This window comes from Diprion similis, chromosome 10 (assembly GCF_021155765.1).
Source record: "Diprion similis isolate iyDipSimi1 chromosome 10, iyDipSimi1.1, whole genome shotgun sequence".
NCBI classification, from domain to species: domain Eukaryota; kingdom Metazoa; phylum Arthropoda; class Insecta; order Hymenoptera; family Diprionidae; genus Diprion; species Diprion similis.
In genome coordinates this window covers 22,072,234-22,085,886 of record NC_060114.1, presented here as the reverse complement: position 1 = coordinate 22,085,886, position 13,653 = coordinate 22,072,234, and the positions used below count along the sequence as shown (strand labels likewise).

The 13,653-nt window shown below is 44.3% G+C and overlaps 1 protein-coding gene across 8 annotated transcripts in view; it reads left to right on the top strand.

The window, feature by feature from the left end:
• The window catches only part of LOC124411154 (E3 ubiquitin-protein ligase Rnf220-like), a 67,267-nt gene that overhangs the window by 8,593 nt on the left and 45,021 nt on the right, over positions 1-13,653 (top strand). For 7 of the 8 annotated variants that reach the window (XM_046890088.1, XM_046890092.1, XM_046890089.1 and 4 more), the window contains one exon: positions 10,377-10,514. The exons of the other annotated variant lie outside the window; for it this stretch is intronic. In XM_046890088.1, the coding sequence (XP_046746044.1) occupies positions 10,377-10,514 (138 nt within the window). The remainder of the gene's footprint in view (positions 1-10,376; positions 10,515-13,653) is intronic. 8 annotated transcript variants of the gene reach the window in all.

Below are 13,653 nucleotides of genomic sequence, written 5' to 3'. Positions count from 1 at the left end.
ATATTTAGGCGAGAAAAAAGACGCGATTACACTGTTCCTCGTTACCTATTGTCATTGTCATTTATAGTTGCCAGCTATTTCTGCAATTCAAGCAGGAGCTGTGCGGAAACATATTTTTCTTGGAACCCTGAACGGGTATACAGTTTAGGTGTCCATTGTTCAACCATATTATAATCATCAATTCATTTGGGTTTGCCTTACGTCAAATTCAAAAGTTTCATTTACTTTGGCTAATCGACGAAAGACACTGCACCTATGCACTTTTACCTTCCCATAGGAAGACGCGTATGGCGATGGGTACATGAACGCGTTTCCCCCGTGTGAGATGGCGCTGCGAGCTTTCGATTCGTGACAGAAATCACTAAATGGTTTCGAGGGATGCAGAGGCTGCGGTGTTGTCCAGCTCGCATATTAATATCGGTCGAATCAAACGTCAGGCGAGCCCTGCTCCTCGTCTGTCGCTGTATCGTGCAGTCCCAGCAACGCTTCAAGCCCGATCGTACGTTGCGCGAAGCTCAAATGATCGAGGATTATGAGGGATCGTAGATAGTCAGCGAGTTGGTCATATAAAATTGTCACTTGCCGATCGTAGAGCATGAGTACTGTGTAGCTCTGTGGTTAGGTGGCTAATATTTCTGACCGCAAAACGGCAAAGTTTGAATTGAACTGTCAACATCAGTGAGGTCCAAACCGGGATCCTCGACGGCCAAGCAGCGTTTTGCGGTCGCGAATTTGTAGGTACTTCAGCTGGCTACATCAGTTCGGTACGTTGTGGTTCGTGGTTTATTGGCGCGAAAGGAAACACGCGCTCGTCGCCCATGACACGAGTATACGGCACCTTCAACGCATGCGGCAATTTCGTCAAGCTCTTCCCGCTGTTTTTTTTTCTCGGTTTTGACGCGAAAAAAACCTTGCCAATGTCAAATCCTGAACGTATACGGAGTTGCGCCCATCGTGTCCGATTGTCCGAACTTCCTCGTTCTCAGCTTCTCGACATCTCATTTCACCCTTGACCCTTTATTACGCCAAATGCATTTCTCGCCCGGGTCGTAAGCGTCGCCAGAAAGATTGTAAATCAACTTGGAGCTTAAGCTTTATCATTACTGTGAGTTACGCGATATTGTCCCGCAGGACTTAAAGGACATCTTTGACACTCAACATGAAGTAAGTCTCTGATGTTGAAGCTACAGAGGCGTCCTTCATCTCGACCATCCCTCTTGCCCACCACACGTACCGCCGTTACGATGTTAATAAAAAAAACTGACTCTGCAGTGCTTGCGTTCAGAATTTTTCCGGAGTTCAAGGATTGAGATACATCTTTCTCCTGTACCAATTTGTATTCTACATGACAATTGGTTTTCATGGGCTACGAAAATGCCATACTCCGCTATTAGGTCAACTTTCTTTACAACTTAGATTTGCCAATTTTTTTCGACGTGAATTGCAGGCCGCAGGACATAGAATACACATAATGTTGGAGATGTGTTCACTCTAACGACGTAGATATTTGACAATACTCCATGGTTCCGGTTTGTTTGTCTATGTTTTTCCCCATGGTAATGTACGTACGTATACCGGAATATATAGCGCGCATATTCGGATGTCCATTCGGCGTGTAATATGTTATATACATATATACCAAGGTATAAACATACAGAGCGATTTGCCGTAAAAATACCGCTGAGCCTATAGCCCTACGAAGGTATTATTAGAGGCTCAAAATAAGATTGCTCGGTTGACTCCCCTCGGACCCTAGGCGGTTTTATCAGACTCTCGCGCTTACGACTCTGCAGTGCGACGTTGAATGAGACTACGAGCCCAACAGAGAGACAAGTAGATAGGTGGATAGGTAGATAGAGTAAGAGGGCGAAGAAAGACCCTCGACCTTCGGTTTACGTCATCCTATGCAGAGTCCTGCTGGACAAACCAAGGCATCTTTTTGAAAAAGATTCTTGTGCTCCAAGTATCATCCGACATGGTTCACTGTAGATGCCTTTACTAGAAGAATTTGGAAATTTAACGCACCATCGATAAACCATTCTACACGTGTCGTTATTATGGAATGAACATTCGGAAAACTCAGTATTTTCATTTCCGGTAAAATCAGTTTTTGTCACAACGATTAATTTTCTCGAAGTAATAATTTTTTCTTTGTCATTACTTGGGGTGAAATATTCTGCATCGTTCGTTAAACTACGCGTGCACCTATCGAGACGTAGAATGACGGACGAGCGTAGCTTTCTCCCTTTGCGTTAGGTACCCACTCGGAACGAAAAGCTAAAAACAAAATACACTCGACTAAATTCCGTTAGCCCTATGACACGACGTCGTCGTAACAGGCGCCCATCGAGATATTTACAACACCACAACGTCGACTGACTACGATTCCCCTGTTCGAGGAGTGAGAAATGGCTCTGACGACAATTAACTGAAATCACAGCCAGCCGAAGGTGTTTGTCACTGTCTAGCCTTTTATCTCTTTCTATCAGCCTCGGCTTCAGCTTTGCGCTTCATGGAATACTACGCGATTTGCGTAGTCACAACTCGACTATCCACTCGTCGTCCCCTGCAACAGCAGGAGTTCTCTTCGAGATAGGTACCTACTTTGTCACAAGTTCAAATATACCTACCAAGCTCCGGTTTAATTCGATTCGGTTTAAATCAGCACCGAATGATGCGATCCTCGTCCTCCACGGTGATCATGTGCCAGTGGTATTCCGAAATCAAAGCGAAAGAGTTCATCGGTTCTCTCAACCTTGCCGTCACGTCCCTCGGCAGCACTCTACCTTTCCGGGTATTCCCCTGCCGAGTTAACCCGATTAAGTAATTAGAGGATTTTTAATCTTGTCGCCCTGACCGTTTTCGCGCCGGTCACGATTCTGTTTCGTGGGGGAGAGTAAAAAAAGCATACACTTGTATTACGTTGTGTGAAATCCAATTGCTGATTAAAGAGTTTAGTGCTTTCGGTGCGAGGCCAGCAATGGTAGAGGCAGCAAAAAAAGGAGGAAAAAAGTTTTGCCTCCCTACTGCCGTCACCGAGCCTGCAGCCGCCTGTCTGGATCAATTAGTTGGGCGAACGTGTCTCTATCTAGAAATTTCTCATGCTTCTCGCACCTTTTCACTGCCAACACCGTCGTCACGTCGTCTTTTCTTTTCTCTTCCTCCCACACCTATCCTTTTCTAACTCTAAGCGGACTTTTCGGAAATTTATCGTCGCTTATCATGGCTCATCGCTTTCTGACAATAATCTCCGCGTTTCACCGCCGAATTTATTCGTTGCTCGCGTACAAAAAACTGCTACTGCTACTAAATTGACAGGTTAAACAGTTTTCTCGTGGCACAAGACTTTTTTGCCTTTCCATACTATTTCCCCCATATATTCTGTGCCCTGTGTCCTCTGGTCTCGATTTGTCTGGGATTACGAATGTAATTTAAGAGTCGATCAGCAAGCTGACGTAATCTAGCTACGCGACAAATCAAGTTCAGATTTGTCACGAACGAACGTATTCAGTTTAGTGACTCGCACGAAAGAAAAATTTTCACAATAAGTCAGTTGATGTCTTCCGCAGCGGTTCCGCAAAGATCAACCTGTAATTGGGCTTGATAAAACTAAATATGGACATTACATGTAAAGTTATCCACGAACGAGATATATCGCTGCAGCTCAAGTATCTCGATTTGTGTAACCCAACCCACTCTCTGGCGAGTTCCATCTGGTTTCCCGCTTCTTAAGCGGTAACCCAACAGTCCCAGTGGCGTAAGCCACTTCTAACAGGGCTCAAGGAGCATCAGGTAACATTCGGATGATGGGACGCTGCATGTAGACTAAGCGATGCTACGCGGATGGCGATGATAACGACGAGGGTTGAAAGCGCCGCGTTGATTCGAAATGTTGTAACGTCAATTAACTCCTTCCACAGACAGTTTTGTACCTTCTTTATACAAACGGGATCCTTTCCTTCTTAATCGAAGTTTATTTCTCACTGGGCGTTTTTGTTTCATCGTATTTGACAATTATTCTATAATTTATCAACGCGGTCCCGCACAATGGACCGGCTCGAGCCGAGACCCGCGAAGAGAGCAAGAAGCTGCAGGATGGCTGCAATTTCAAAGTCGTTTTGGCTCGAACCCGCGCGCCTCCTGTAAACGGTGTTTTAAATCTCAAGATCAGATCTCACCGTTCCTAAACGCCCTTTGCTATCTTTGAATTCGATCACATCGGCGTAGTTTGCAACTTCCCTTCTTAACTCACTATCGCGAAACTGTTAACAAGGATTCCTGTTCATTGATTATCATCAGTGTCACCTATGCTTATTAATCGGAACAGGATTAATCGTTTTCTGTGTTACTATATAAGAATTCCTCGAACACCCAGTGTTGGTTGGCTTGGCATACTGGATGTGTTTATGGTGCGAAAGTGTGGTTATTTCGTAGCATGGAGCCTCGTCGGTGTTCGGCGGTGTAGCATAGCATCCAGGAGTTGAAACTGATTCAGCGAATAACCAAGCGATTGTACGAACAAAACTATCTCATTGTGTGTTAATTCCTTCGGCTGGTCGTCGGCTGTTGGGCCTTCTAGAACTTTGCACGATGGGACTCACTATCTGTCTCGCGAAGACTCTCGGGGGAAGAAGAAGCCTCTCATGCTACACTCTCGTTTAAAAGTCTGCACACAGCGCACCTCCTCTTATGGGAAGTTAGTCTTATACCGCACACACGCGCGCACACGCACTTTTATTCCGCCCGCAGCGGCGGCATCATAATATATTACTTGCCCGAGTTACATTGTGTTCCACACTCCACAAAGACGCGAATCTGTCTTGAAATGTAAATTCAAGATCACTCGATTGTACCTGTCCTGCAATAGGCACACTGCAACTGTAGGTGAGGCATTCTTTATTCGCTTGTTCGCTGCGATTATACCTCCAAGAGCAATTCTAGACAAAATGCATGTCAAGTAGAACACATACACATATGCGTCAGAGAATAGAGCTGGATTTAGCAAATATCCCTCAATACGCTGAGCCCCACTTGTGACGTATGGCTTATGAGCAATCGCGACGATCATGATGGGTTATGAAAATTGTCCAAAATTACGAAAAAATTTGAGCCGCAATTTTCAGCAGCTTAGCGCTAGAAAAAGTATCTCGAGTTTCCCCCCGTTGCCAATTCCCTGGCAGGCAGGCGAGGCGCCCGGGGAGGTGGAAGAGGGCACATATTGGATCATATCGTATCTTCTCACACCCCATGAATTATGCATCTCAGATCCCGAATACCCTCTTTACTCCCCCTTACCGCGATTTGCTCTCGCCGACAACGAGCATCGGAACGAACACCGTGCTATATAGACACTGAGTAATACTCTGGCCAGTCTCGTTCAAAATCTCTTCGTAATTAAAGGTGCCATATATTTTACTTTAAGCAAGGTTGTCGGCTGTGTAGGGTTCCTATCAAGACCTGATCGTTTATCACGTCGCTAAGGATTATAAAATACACGTTTAAATTACTTTGGCTATACCTGAAGGGCGACTTTTGAATGTATAAATGTGAACCGAACGTTGCAGTTGATATAGAAATAAAAGAAAACATTAATAGGATTGAAAAATGTTCACATTGTTAGCGACTCGGCGTATTTTTTTAATTTCATCTACCGTTTCATCATCAACGATGATTTTGTACTTATGCTGTGTGCTGTGAGTACATAAAAACAATCCGAAAATCCGATTGGTCTGAACCGTTCGCTGCAGCGTAAGTGAGAAAAGTAAATATACGCGAGTACTTTTTCATCGCATACCTACCTAAGACTTCGGGGGACCAAGCTTGAAGCCGACGAGATAAATCTTGGATTACCCGAGCAGCGTTCGCTCCTTCTTAGCAACACGCGCTTAGCACCGTCTTACAATACTATAATACTACGACACTTTCGAACTTCCCTCTGTCCTCTCTCAAATACTGACTATGCAAACTTACCCAGATATAGTCTTGTGCAGAATCTCGCTGAAAGCTGCTCATCAGTAGAACCCCACCCTCTCGTTGCAGGCAGGCTAAAACTATCAGACATTTTTTATCTCGAAATTTGGCGGGTCAATTGATCCTGCATGCGAGAATGACGGAAATAACGGCGTAGTATTCGAAAAAAGGAATAAATGTCGTTGCGAGATGGTTGGCAGGTAGGGATCCGACGTAGCAGAGCAGAACCATGGAAGGGCCCTCTTAAATTAATTACAGGGAAAATATCCTGGTATCAAGGATCCCTCCTCGCAGTGAAGGTCCTTGAGGAGGCGGCTACACCGGGCTCAGCGAAGTGTTTAACAGGCGGGATTCCTCGTTAGGTAAAAATCCGCTGAGAAAAATTCCTTCGCGTATCCAGCTGAGGGTGAGATTTAAGCAGTCTGGATCCTCGAATTCGTGGTCCATGGGTAGCAGGAGACGTAATCTCGACCTGTCTCGTTCCGGCATCATTCCTCCTTCGCAATATACCTCGGACCACTTCCTGTCACCCTAAATCTCCCCGTCGACCTGGAATAAAAATCTGTTTCTTTATAAATGATTTCTCCAAACGTCACGCGGGGATACGTTGTTCCAACTTTTGCCCGGGTTCGACAAACCGACACGAGTGATACTCGCGGCTTATCGTAGATACAGCAAAGGAATGAACACGTCCCTACACGTCACCTAGCAGCAACGAGCCGGGCTTTAAACGTAATGCCCATTGTAATCCCATAAGTAGCATAAGTCCCGATGACTCGATGGAATAATTCTGATAGCTTTTACCTTTCTCGGTTTACCTACTCTTCTCTTGTGTATTATACATTGAACTATAAGTCCTACGTAGGTAGATATGGTAATAGCTAACGTACCTTTCAGTTGGTAAGGAATGTTAATATCCTCACTGTGTGTACCAGGGAAACTCAGTTGACTAGGGTGTATGAACAATTTATCTGACAATCCTCCTTCGATTCTCGTTGCTGCGTCTGTGTGAGGGGAACATGATTTCAGGACACGCAGTTTACTCCGAACACTGATTAAATGTAGAGTATAGATGGTATCGCTTATTTAATTGCATCGAATTTACGCCAAGGCACGCGACTCTGATGTTCTCACGATGGAACAATGAAGACATTCATTCTTGAATCCACATCGAATCTGGAACGTTGTAGTCTCGAATATTTCGCCTCGGTCCCGCGACCAATGGTCAAGGAATGTACATTTTATGCAAAGAGGGAAACAGAAATTGCCTCATTTCTACTCTGGAACTGGCTTTGTGAACTCTTGGAACATTTGAATTAATTGGGTCTAATATTTGGGCAAACTTTCACCCATGCGCCTAAAATCGGTTGCAGCTTTCCAACGCGTTTTGTCATCGAACGTCATTATGTAGTTCACATCGAAATACCAGGCAGCAGATTGGGTTGCAGTCAAACTGCGCGCGTCGTAGTGGGAAGCCTTGTAAAATCTTTGCAAATTCAGGATGCCCGGGATGCCAAACCACACGTGATATTCAAGGGTACCCCGACCAATAATGCACAAACAATACCTGGAGGCGATGTTTGGTGTAGATGGCTACTCTGTATGAAATATCAACCACCGTGAAACATGAACGGCCTGAGAAACTTCAACTTCTTTGTACCATCAAGCTGTATCTTATATTGCTAATAGCGTTATTTCTTTTTTTCCTTCATTTTCATTCTTCCCTTCGTATTCCATAACAATTACGTTCAATAGCATTTTCTTTATTATCGATATAACGTGTTTTATATTTGTTTATAACACTGATGTAGCGTCACTCGAGTTTCTATCCAAGTAAACAACGATAAGAAGATGATGGAGAATTCACTTCGGTGTCTGACATTTTTTTCCTTTACCCAAGATTCTTCTGTTTGACAAAGAGTAACGTGCAAATGACTTGATACATTGAAAAATTAAATTTTCTTCCGGGGAAATTTAGCTTGTGTTTCTACTTTGAATATTTTGAGTGGCAGTAATGCAGCTGGTCAAATTTCACCGCAATCTTCTACACGAATTGTTCCGTACGATTATTATACTCCATATACATAAGAAAGTTTGACCCGTAAATTCTCCTGTAGGTGTAGGATGGCAGAATCTCACGCTGAGTATCGATGCGGCTAACTCGATGCAATCCAACCCACTCGCCCGAAGATCTCCCTCCATCCCACTCTGGCTCTTCAAGCCTTTCTTTACTCTGCTTGCCTATACTTCCCTCCTGCCGCACTTCAAGTATGCCTACAAGATTCTCACGAGGGACACAAGTGGTCTGCCTGTCGTGTCCTTAGACCTCGGATTACTTGCGTACGCTATAAGGTGTAAACGAAACCACGGAACAATATGGGGAATTCAATTTCGTACCGGCATCATAAAAATCTCAAAGTTTTTGTCAAAATACCATGAAGAATAAGAACAGACCGAGACGCAAAGGGGAAAAGATCATGCGAAAGGGGGACGGGGGCTAAGACTCGCCAGTAGCAGCGGAACTTCCATCATGAATTATTCAGAGTGTCGTGATCTGGTCGGCTTGGTTGACTGTAGATCGTTTCCATGGACGGATGGTCTGACGGTTTTCTCTTTCCACTCAATCGATGGAGTTGGATTTTTATATTATTTCTATTTTTTGTTCCACTTCTGCACCCGCTGTTCTTACTCGCTCGCCTCAACAGAGAACTGAACTTCAGATTAAGATCACAGCGGCAACTGTCAACCACCGCGGACGCTGCCTTTTAGGGGTGCCTACCAGTTCTTTTTTTTTCTTTTCTTCTTCAAATTCTTCTCTCGTTCATTCATGCATTGATGCGACGTATTGTGAGAATGCGATTAAATTCTTTGACGCTTGGTGAATTATACGGAGGTGAGGAGAGAAAAGGCGGCACCCGTATATCTCGAACTCAAATTATGTTGAACGAGAAATTCGTAAAAAAGAAAAAAGACCCGTCAATTATTAGTGCAATTTTTTCGTGACTATCAGGCAGTTTAGTTAATATCCCGATTCAATCATCTCGATGAAAAGCGAAACTATGTATAACGCATGTAAGAAATATGTTGAAGAATATTTTGGCGAGAGAAAATTCCACTTTTACGATGGTGGCGTATTTGCAGCCCCTTGTAACTGAGCAATGAAACGACTTCCCATCTTCCTCAGCACCTTTTGAGGTTCTTTTCTTCTCCCCAAAGACCTAATTGTATCGGACGTCTTAATCAGCGTGTAAGCTTAAGCTAGTAAACGAAAGCGCCTTATGCTCTGCATTTCAAAGGGCACAATTTAAAAGTATGTTAAGCCTCCGTGCCTCTGGCATCCTCCGACATCCTCCGCTGCATCCACCTCGTGTAATATCCGCATCCTGGAACTACGATCTATACAAAGTTATATATTTATTCGTCTCATCTCTACACACCGCGTTTTTGAATTATAATATTCTAGCAGCGTGGCCATTTTGTTTTTCGTTAAGCAATATTGAAGAAAAGTCAATTCTCATATTGGAATCAAGCAGTGCGTCAGGCACGTGCGCTTATTCGATGAAAACTAATATTCAACAAGCGATTATAGGCCAGGAAAACCAAGGGCCGCGGTAAGGGCGAACTTCTATAGTTACCCAACGAATATGAATCGTGATATCTGAGCGAGATTAGAGTTTAACCCGGCAGGGTGGAAGGTTAGAAGGCGTGTGGGGTGAGCAGCACAGCCTAGGCCGTTCTCGGCTATTCAACCGTTGATCACTCCTGAATAAAGGAGTCCTGGATAGAGTCTATCCTTATACTTACTGCTGTTCGTAATTAAATGAAAGAGTTTTTGCATTTCGAATCTGAAAATACGTCTTTTAGTAGGGGAAGTGCGGGATACCAGACGGCGGGTATCCTCGGACGCTTCAAGTATGCAACGATAGAGACGAAAATGTAAACAAAGCGACGCATCTCAACTTGTGTCTACGCGTGTCGCTTTGTTTACGTTTTTCACTGTTGTGTTGTATACTTGAAGTGTCCGGGGACACCCGCCGTTAGCACTTCCCCTGTATACCTACCACTGAACACTACACACAACAATAACTAAGAAAACCTTCAGGACACCTTCCCGTACCTGGCCGTGTTTATATTTTTGTTTTTCTTTCATTTCGGTGTGTGGACGTCGCTGCTCGTCCGATCAGTCGAGTTATTCGGCCGCTCCGGCGCGCATCGGCGTCTCCTGGCTTCCGTTGCTCAACTGACAAATGCAAAGCTACCAGAATACCGTTTCTGAGCTGGTGATCGTGGTGTGTGATAGAGTGACGTACGTCAGAAATGAAGTTCGTTCCAGTTTTAGTGTTACCTACTGCTTGTTTGAAAATTAGTCAAGAATCATGTTGTGTCATGGGGTGATGTGTTTTTAGTGGGGCCCGTGTTCGGGGGTCGCTGCGGTGCGGAGGCCCTTGGATTAGGTTTTGGATTATCGCTCGGCCCAACCTACAGGTTCGCTCTTCCTCCGGGACTTGCTGCCAAGACCACTAGATGCCTTGTTTTCGATCAAGGTAGGCTTTAAAACGGCATATTACAACACCCAGCATAACGTGTTCCAATTACTTGTTTCCATGTTTCTCTTGTCAATCAACTCTTGTTGTATCACCCCATCCGAATCTCAGTCGGTTTTAAAACTTCTTAAAAGAAGCCTAATGATCGTTGATTCATCTTCTATCCGCACCTTATCCCCTTTCACGATATTTCGATATAATCTAACAAAACAGGATCATATCCGTCTTCGAATACTCAACAAATTTTTTTTTTTTTTTTCTTTTTATCAGTCCTCGACCATCGCTCCTTCCTTATCCTTCTGCATGCGTGCTGCGCTCACAGTATTTGGAATAACCATAAGTCGAACAGAGGACCAGAGTCCTGTACCCATTTAGGGAGCATCGGGTTAGTGGCTCCGTCCACGTCAATGGCTGATGAAATAATTGATGCAAAAGTGACAGAGCGCATACACCTAGGGTGGGACTTCCCAGGACGACGAGTACGTGTCCTGGGTGCGACGAGTATCCCGGGGAGCGCGACCCTCCCGGTAACACAGCTTACCAATTAATTCCTATATCACTTGGCGAGCCCCGGTTTGACGGTAAGCGAAACCGACGTCTCGGACAGCCAGTCGCGTTCTTAGCTGAAGTGCTTTCAGGGGGTGGAGGAGGAGAAGGAAAAGGAGAAGGAGAAAGGCGGGAGCGAAATCGTCGAAATGCTCGCAAAGAATTCTACGGTGATGTCTCGTATGCCATGACTTAACGCCATCGCCTTATAAGAGGCGAAGGGGGAACGAAATCGTAGGGTTGTAAGTTGTAACGCGCCGCGTGGAAACTTTTTAACGGTTAAATTAACGTTTTAGGTTCCAATAAAAATCAGTCTCTCTGCCGTTCCCTCGAATCCTCGAACCCTTCAAACCGCGGTATGGCTCAATTTAACGAGGATTTTATCACTCGTCCATAAATATATTTTCACAACGCTGCAGCACGGCACTGCACTGCACTGCCGTTACTACATACTCTATTCCCCCATTTGTTGTCTCTTTGCGTTGTATATACCGCGTCCACACGAGTCCTGCTTCATGCCTCTTCCACCCCGGACTTGTGCAGCTTATTGTTGCCGCTCTACCTTTTTCAGCTGCAAATTATCTGAACATTAATACGCCGGCAATAAGCCCCCTTGAGTGCTTCTCATCATTTCAATATAACTCGATCTTTTCAACTATACGGTGCTGTAAATTCTCCACTCGGGCTTGTTTTACTTTCTTATTTATGCTGGAGAGGAATCTTCGGCTAAGGTTGAGGATTTTTATTCATGCCGTTTAACCACGGGACGGGTTCATAATTTACTATCTTAGAGTGCCGGGTGCAGGTTTGGTACACGTGAATTCATCTCTCAAATTTTCAACACTCTGATTCTGTGCTTGTGACTGTTGTTTTGAAACCGGCCGTGGCAGTCTTTCATTCGTATTACGTAACCTTCGATTGATTGGTTTTCAACATTTCACTGGATTAATCGGATTTTAATAATATTTCAATGATACAGACTGGCGAGGCTGCAGGCATGGGGGAAACGGAAGAGAGGAAAAAAGACAGGCTCTTCGATATTTTAATAAAGAATATTGTTGAGCTGTGCTCACTTACTTAGCCACACTCAATGATCACGATAAATTTTATTAGCAGTTCACCAAAGGAGAATTCCTTTTTCTTCTTCTTCTTCTTCTTCTTCTTTCCGAACTCCTTATGTCCTACCGACTTCGCCTCAGCGCCAGATCTGAGAATTGCTTAGCTGTTAAATATCAAGGAAATCCGCCTCTGTCGTCCCCTGATTCTCCGTGTTTTTAATTACTATTTTAATTAGCCAAGCGGCGCACTCACAAGCAGTAATATTGTTCCCTCATTCCCGGTTAACGAAGATGCACCTAAGTGTTCGTTCGAAATCAAAGATAAAGAAAATTATTTGAAACACGAGGGAATATCAATCAAACTAACCAGCGTTGGTCTTGCATCATTTCATAGACACACAATGTTCACCTCAAAGGAATCTTACGGTCATAATCCGTTTAATTTTGTAATCAGAAGCATAATCACCAGTGGCAATTTAGGATGATAAAAACCGGGCATTTCCACCCTTAGATATTTCAGGAGAGGATTGCGATGTCTTGAGAACCGCTAAGGTTGGCGCGCGTAGGAGAGGGAGGCTTGGGTGGTCGCCTCTGGCTTTCTCTTATTACCACTTCATTTACAATTAACATTTATAGCTCGGCAGAGCACCTTGGAAAAACTAATTAAATATTCGCCTCATCCCCCCTCCATGTAAGATGGAGAATCGCGCGACTCTGTTGCTCCAGAGATTAAATGATTTTCAATTAATTTTGTCATATCTTCGTGCAATGAGCAGATATGCAGGATCCGTAGGTGAAATCGCGATACCTGAAACTATTTTCTCTGTCATTTTATCTGGTGTGAAGTAACGCCTCGTGTGTCGTTCACTCTTGAGTATAAAACGAAATTTTACTGTACCGGTTTCTCCGCAGTGCAGGTGACCGTTAGGCTGTTAGTCAGCGGTTTTCTCCGTAGCCATTATCGAGCATTGCAGGTACAAATCACCGCGGTTTTTAGGACTTGGATTTTACTCACCAGTCAATAAAACTGACGCTGATTCGAACCTGAAATTATCGTTGTTTCTTAAGAAAGATGAAAGTAGGGAGTCTGCGGGAGAAAACATTATGCAGACCGATTATGCAATAAAAATGCCATCGCTTGGGCAGTCAATTTTTTTCGCCATATCTTCTCTCCGGTTGGTAATTACGACTAGTTACTCTCTTTTCATTTTCCAAAAATATTTTCCTTGCTTCTGCTCTTCTCCTTGTCTTCTCCGGGGGTAAAAAAGTTGTTTGATGCTTGAAGTGCATTACACTTGGATGATCGTCGTAAACGCGGCGGATAAAAATCAGCAAAGTTCCCGGCTGTTTTCCGCGAGAAGCACCAGCAAGAGGCACTTGGCCGCTGGTGCACCGGGGGCGAGATTCAGAGGCAGAAAGAACGGAATTTAATTAAGTAAAATTACTGTCAAGCGACGGGAAAGAACTGGCTGCTGGTGCCGGGGCATGCGACACTGTCTTTTCGTGGTGGGAGTCGTATCTCTCTCGCCCCTCGG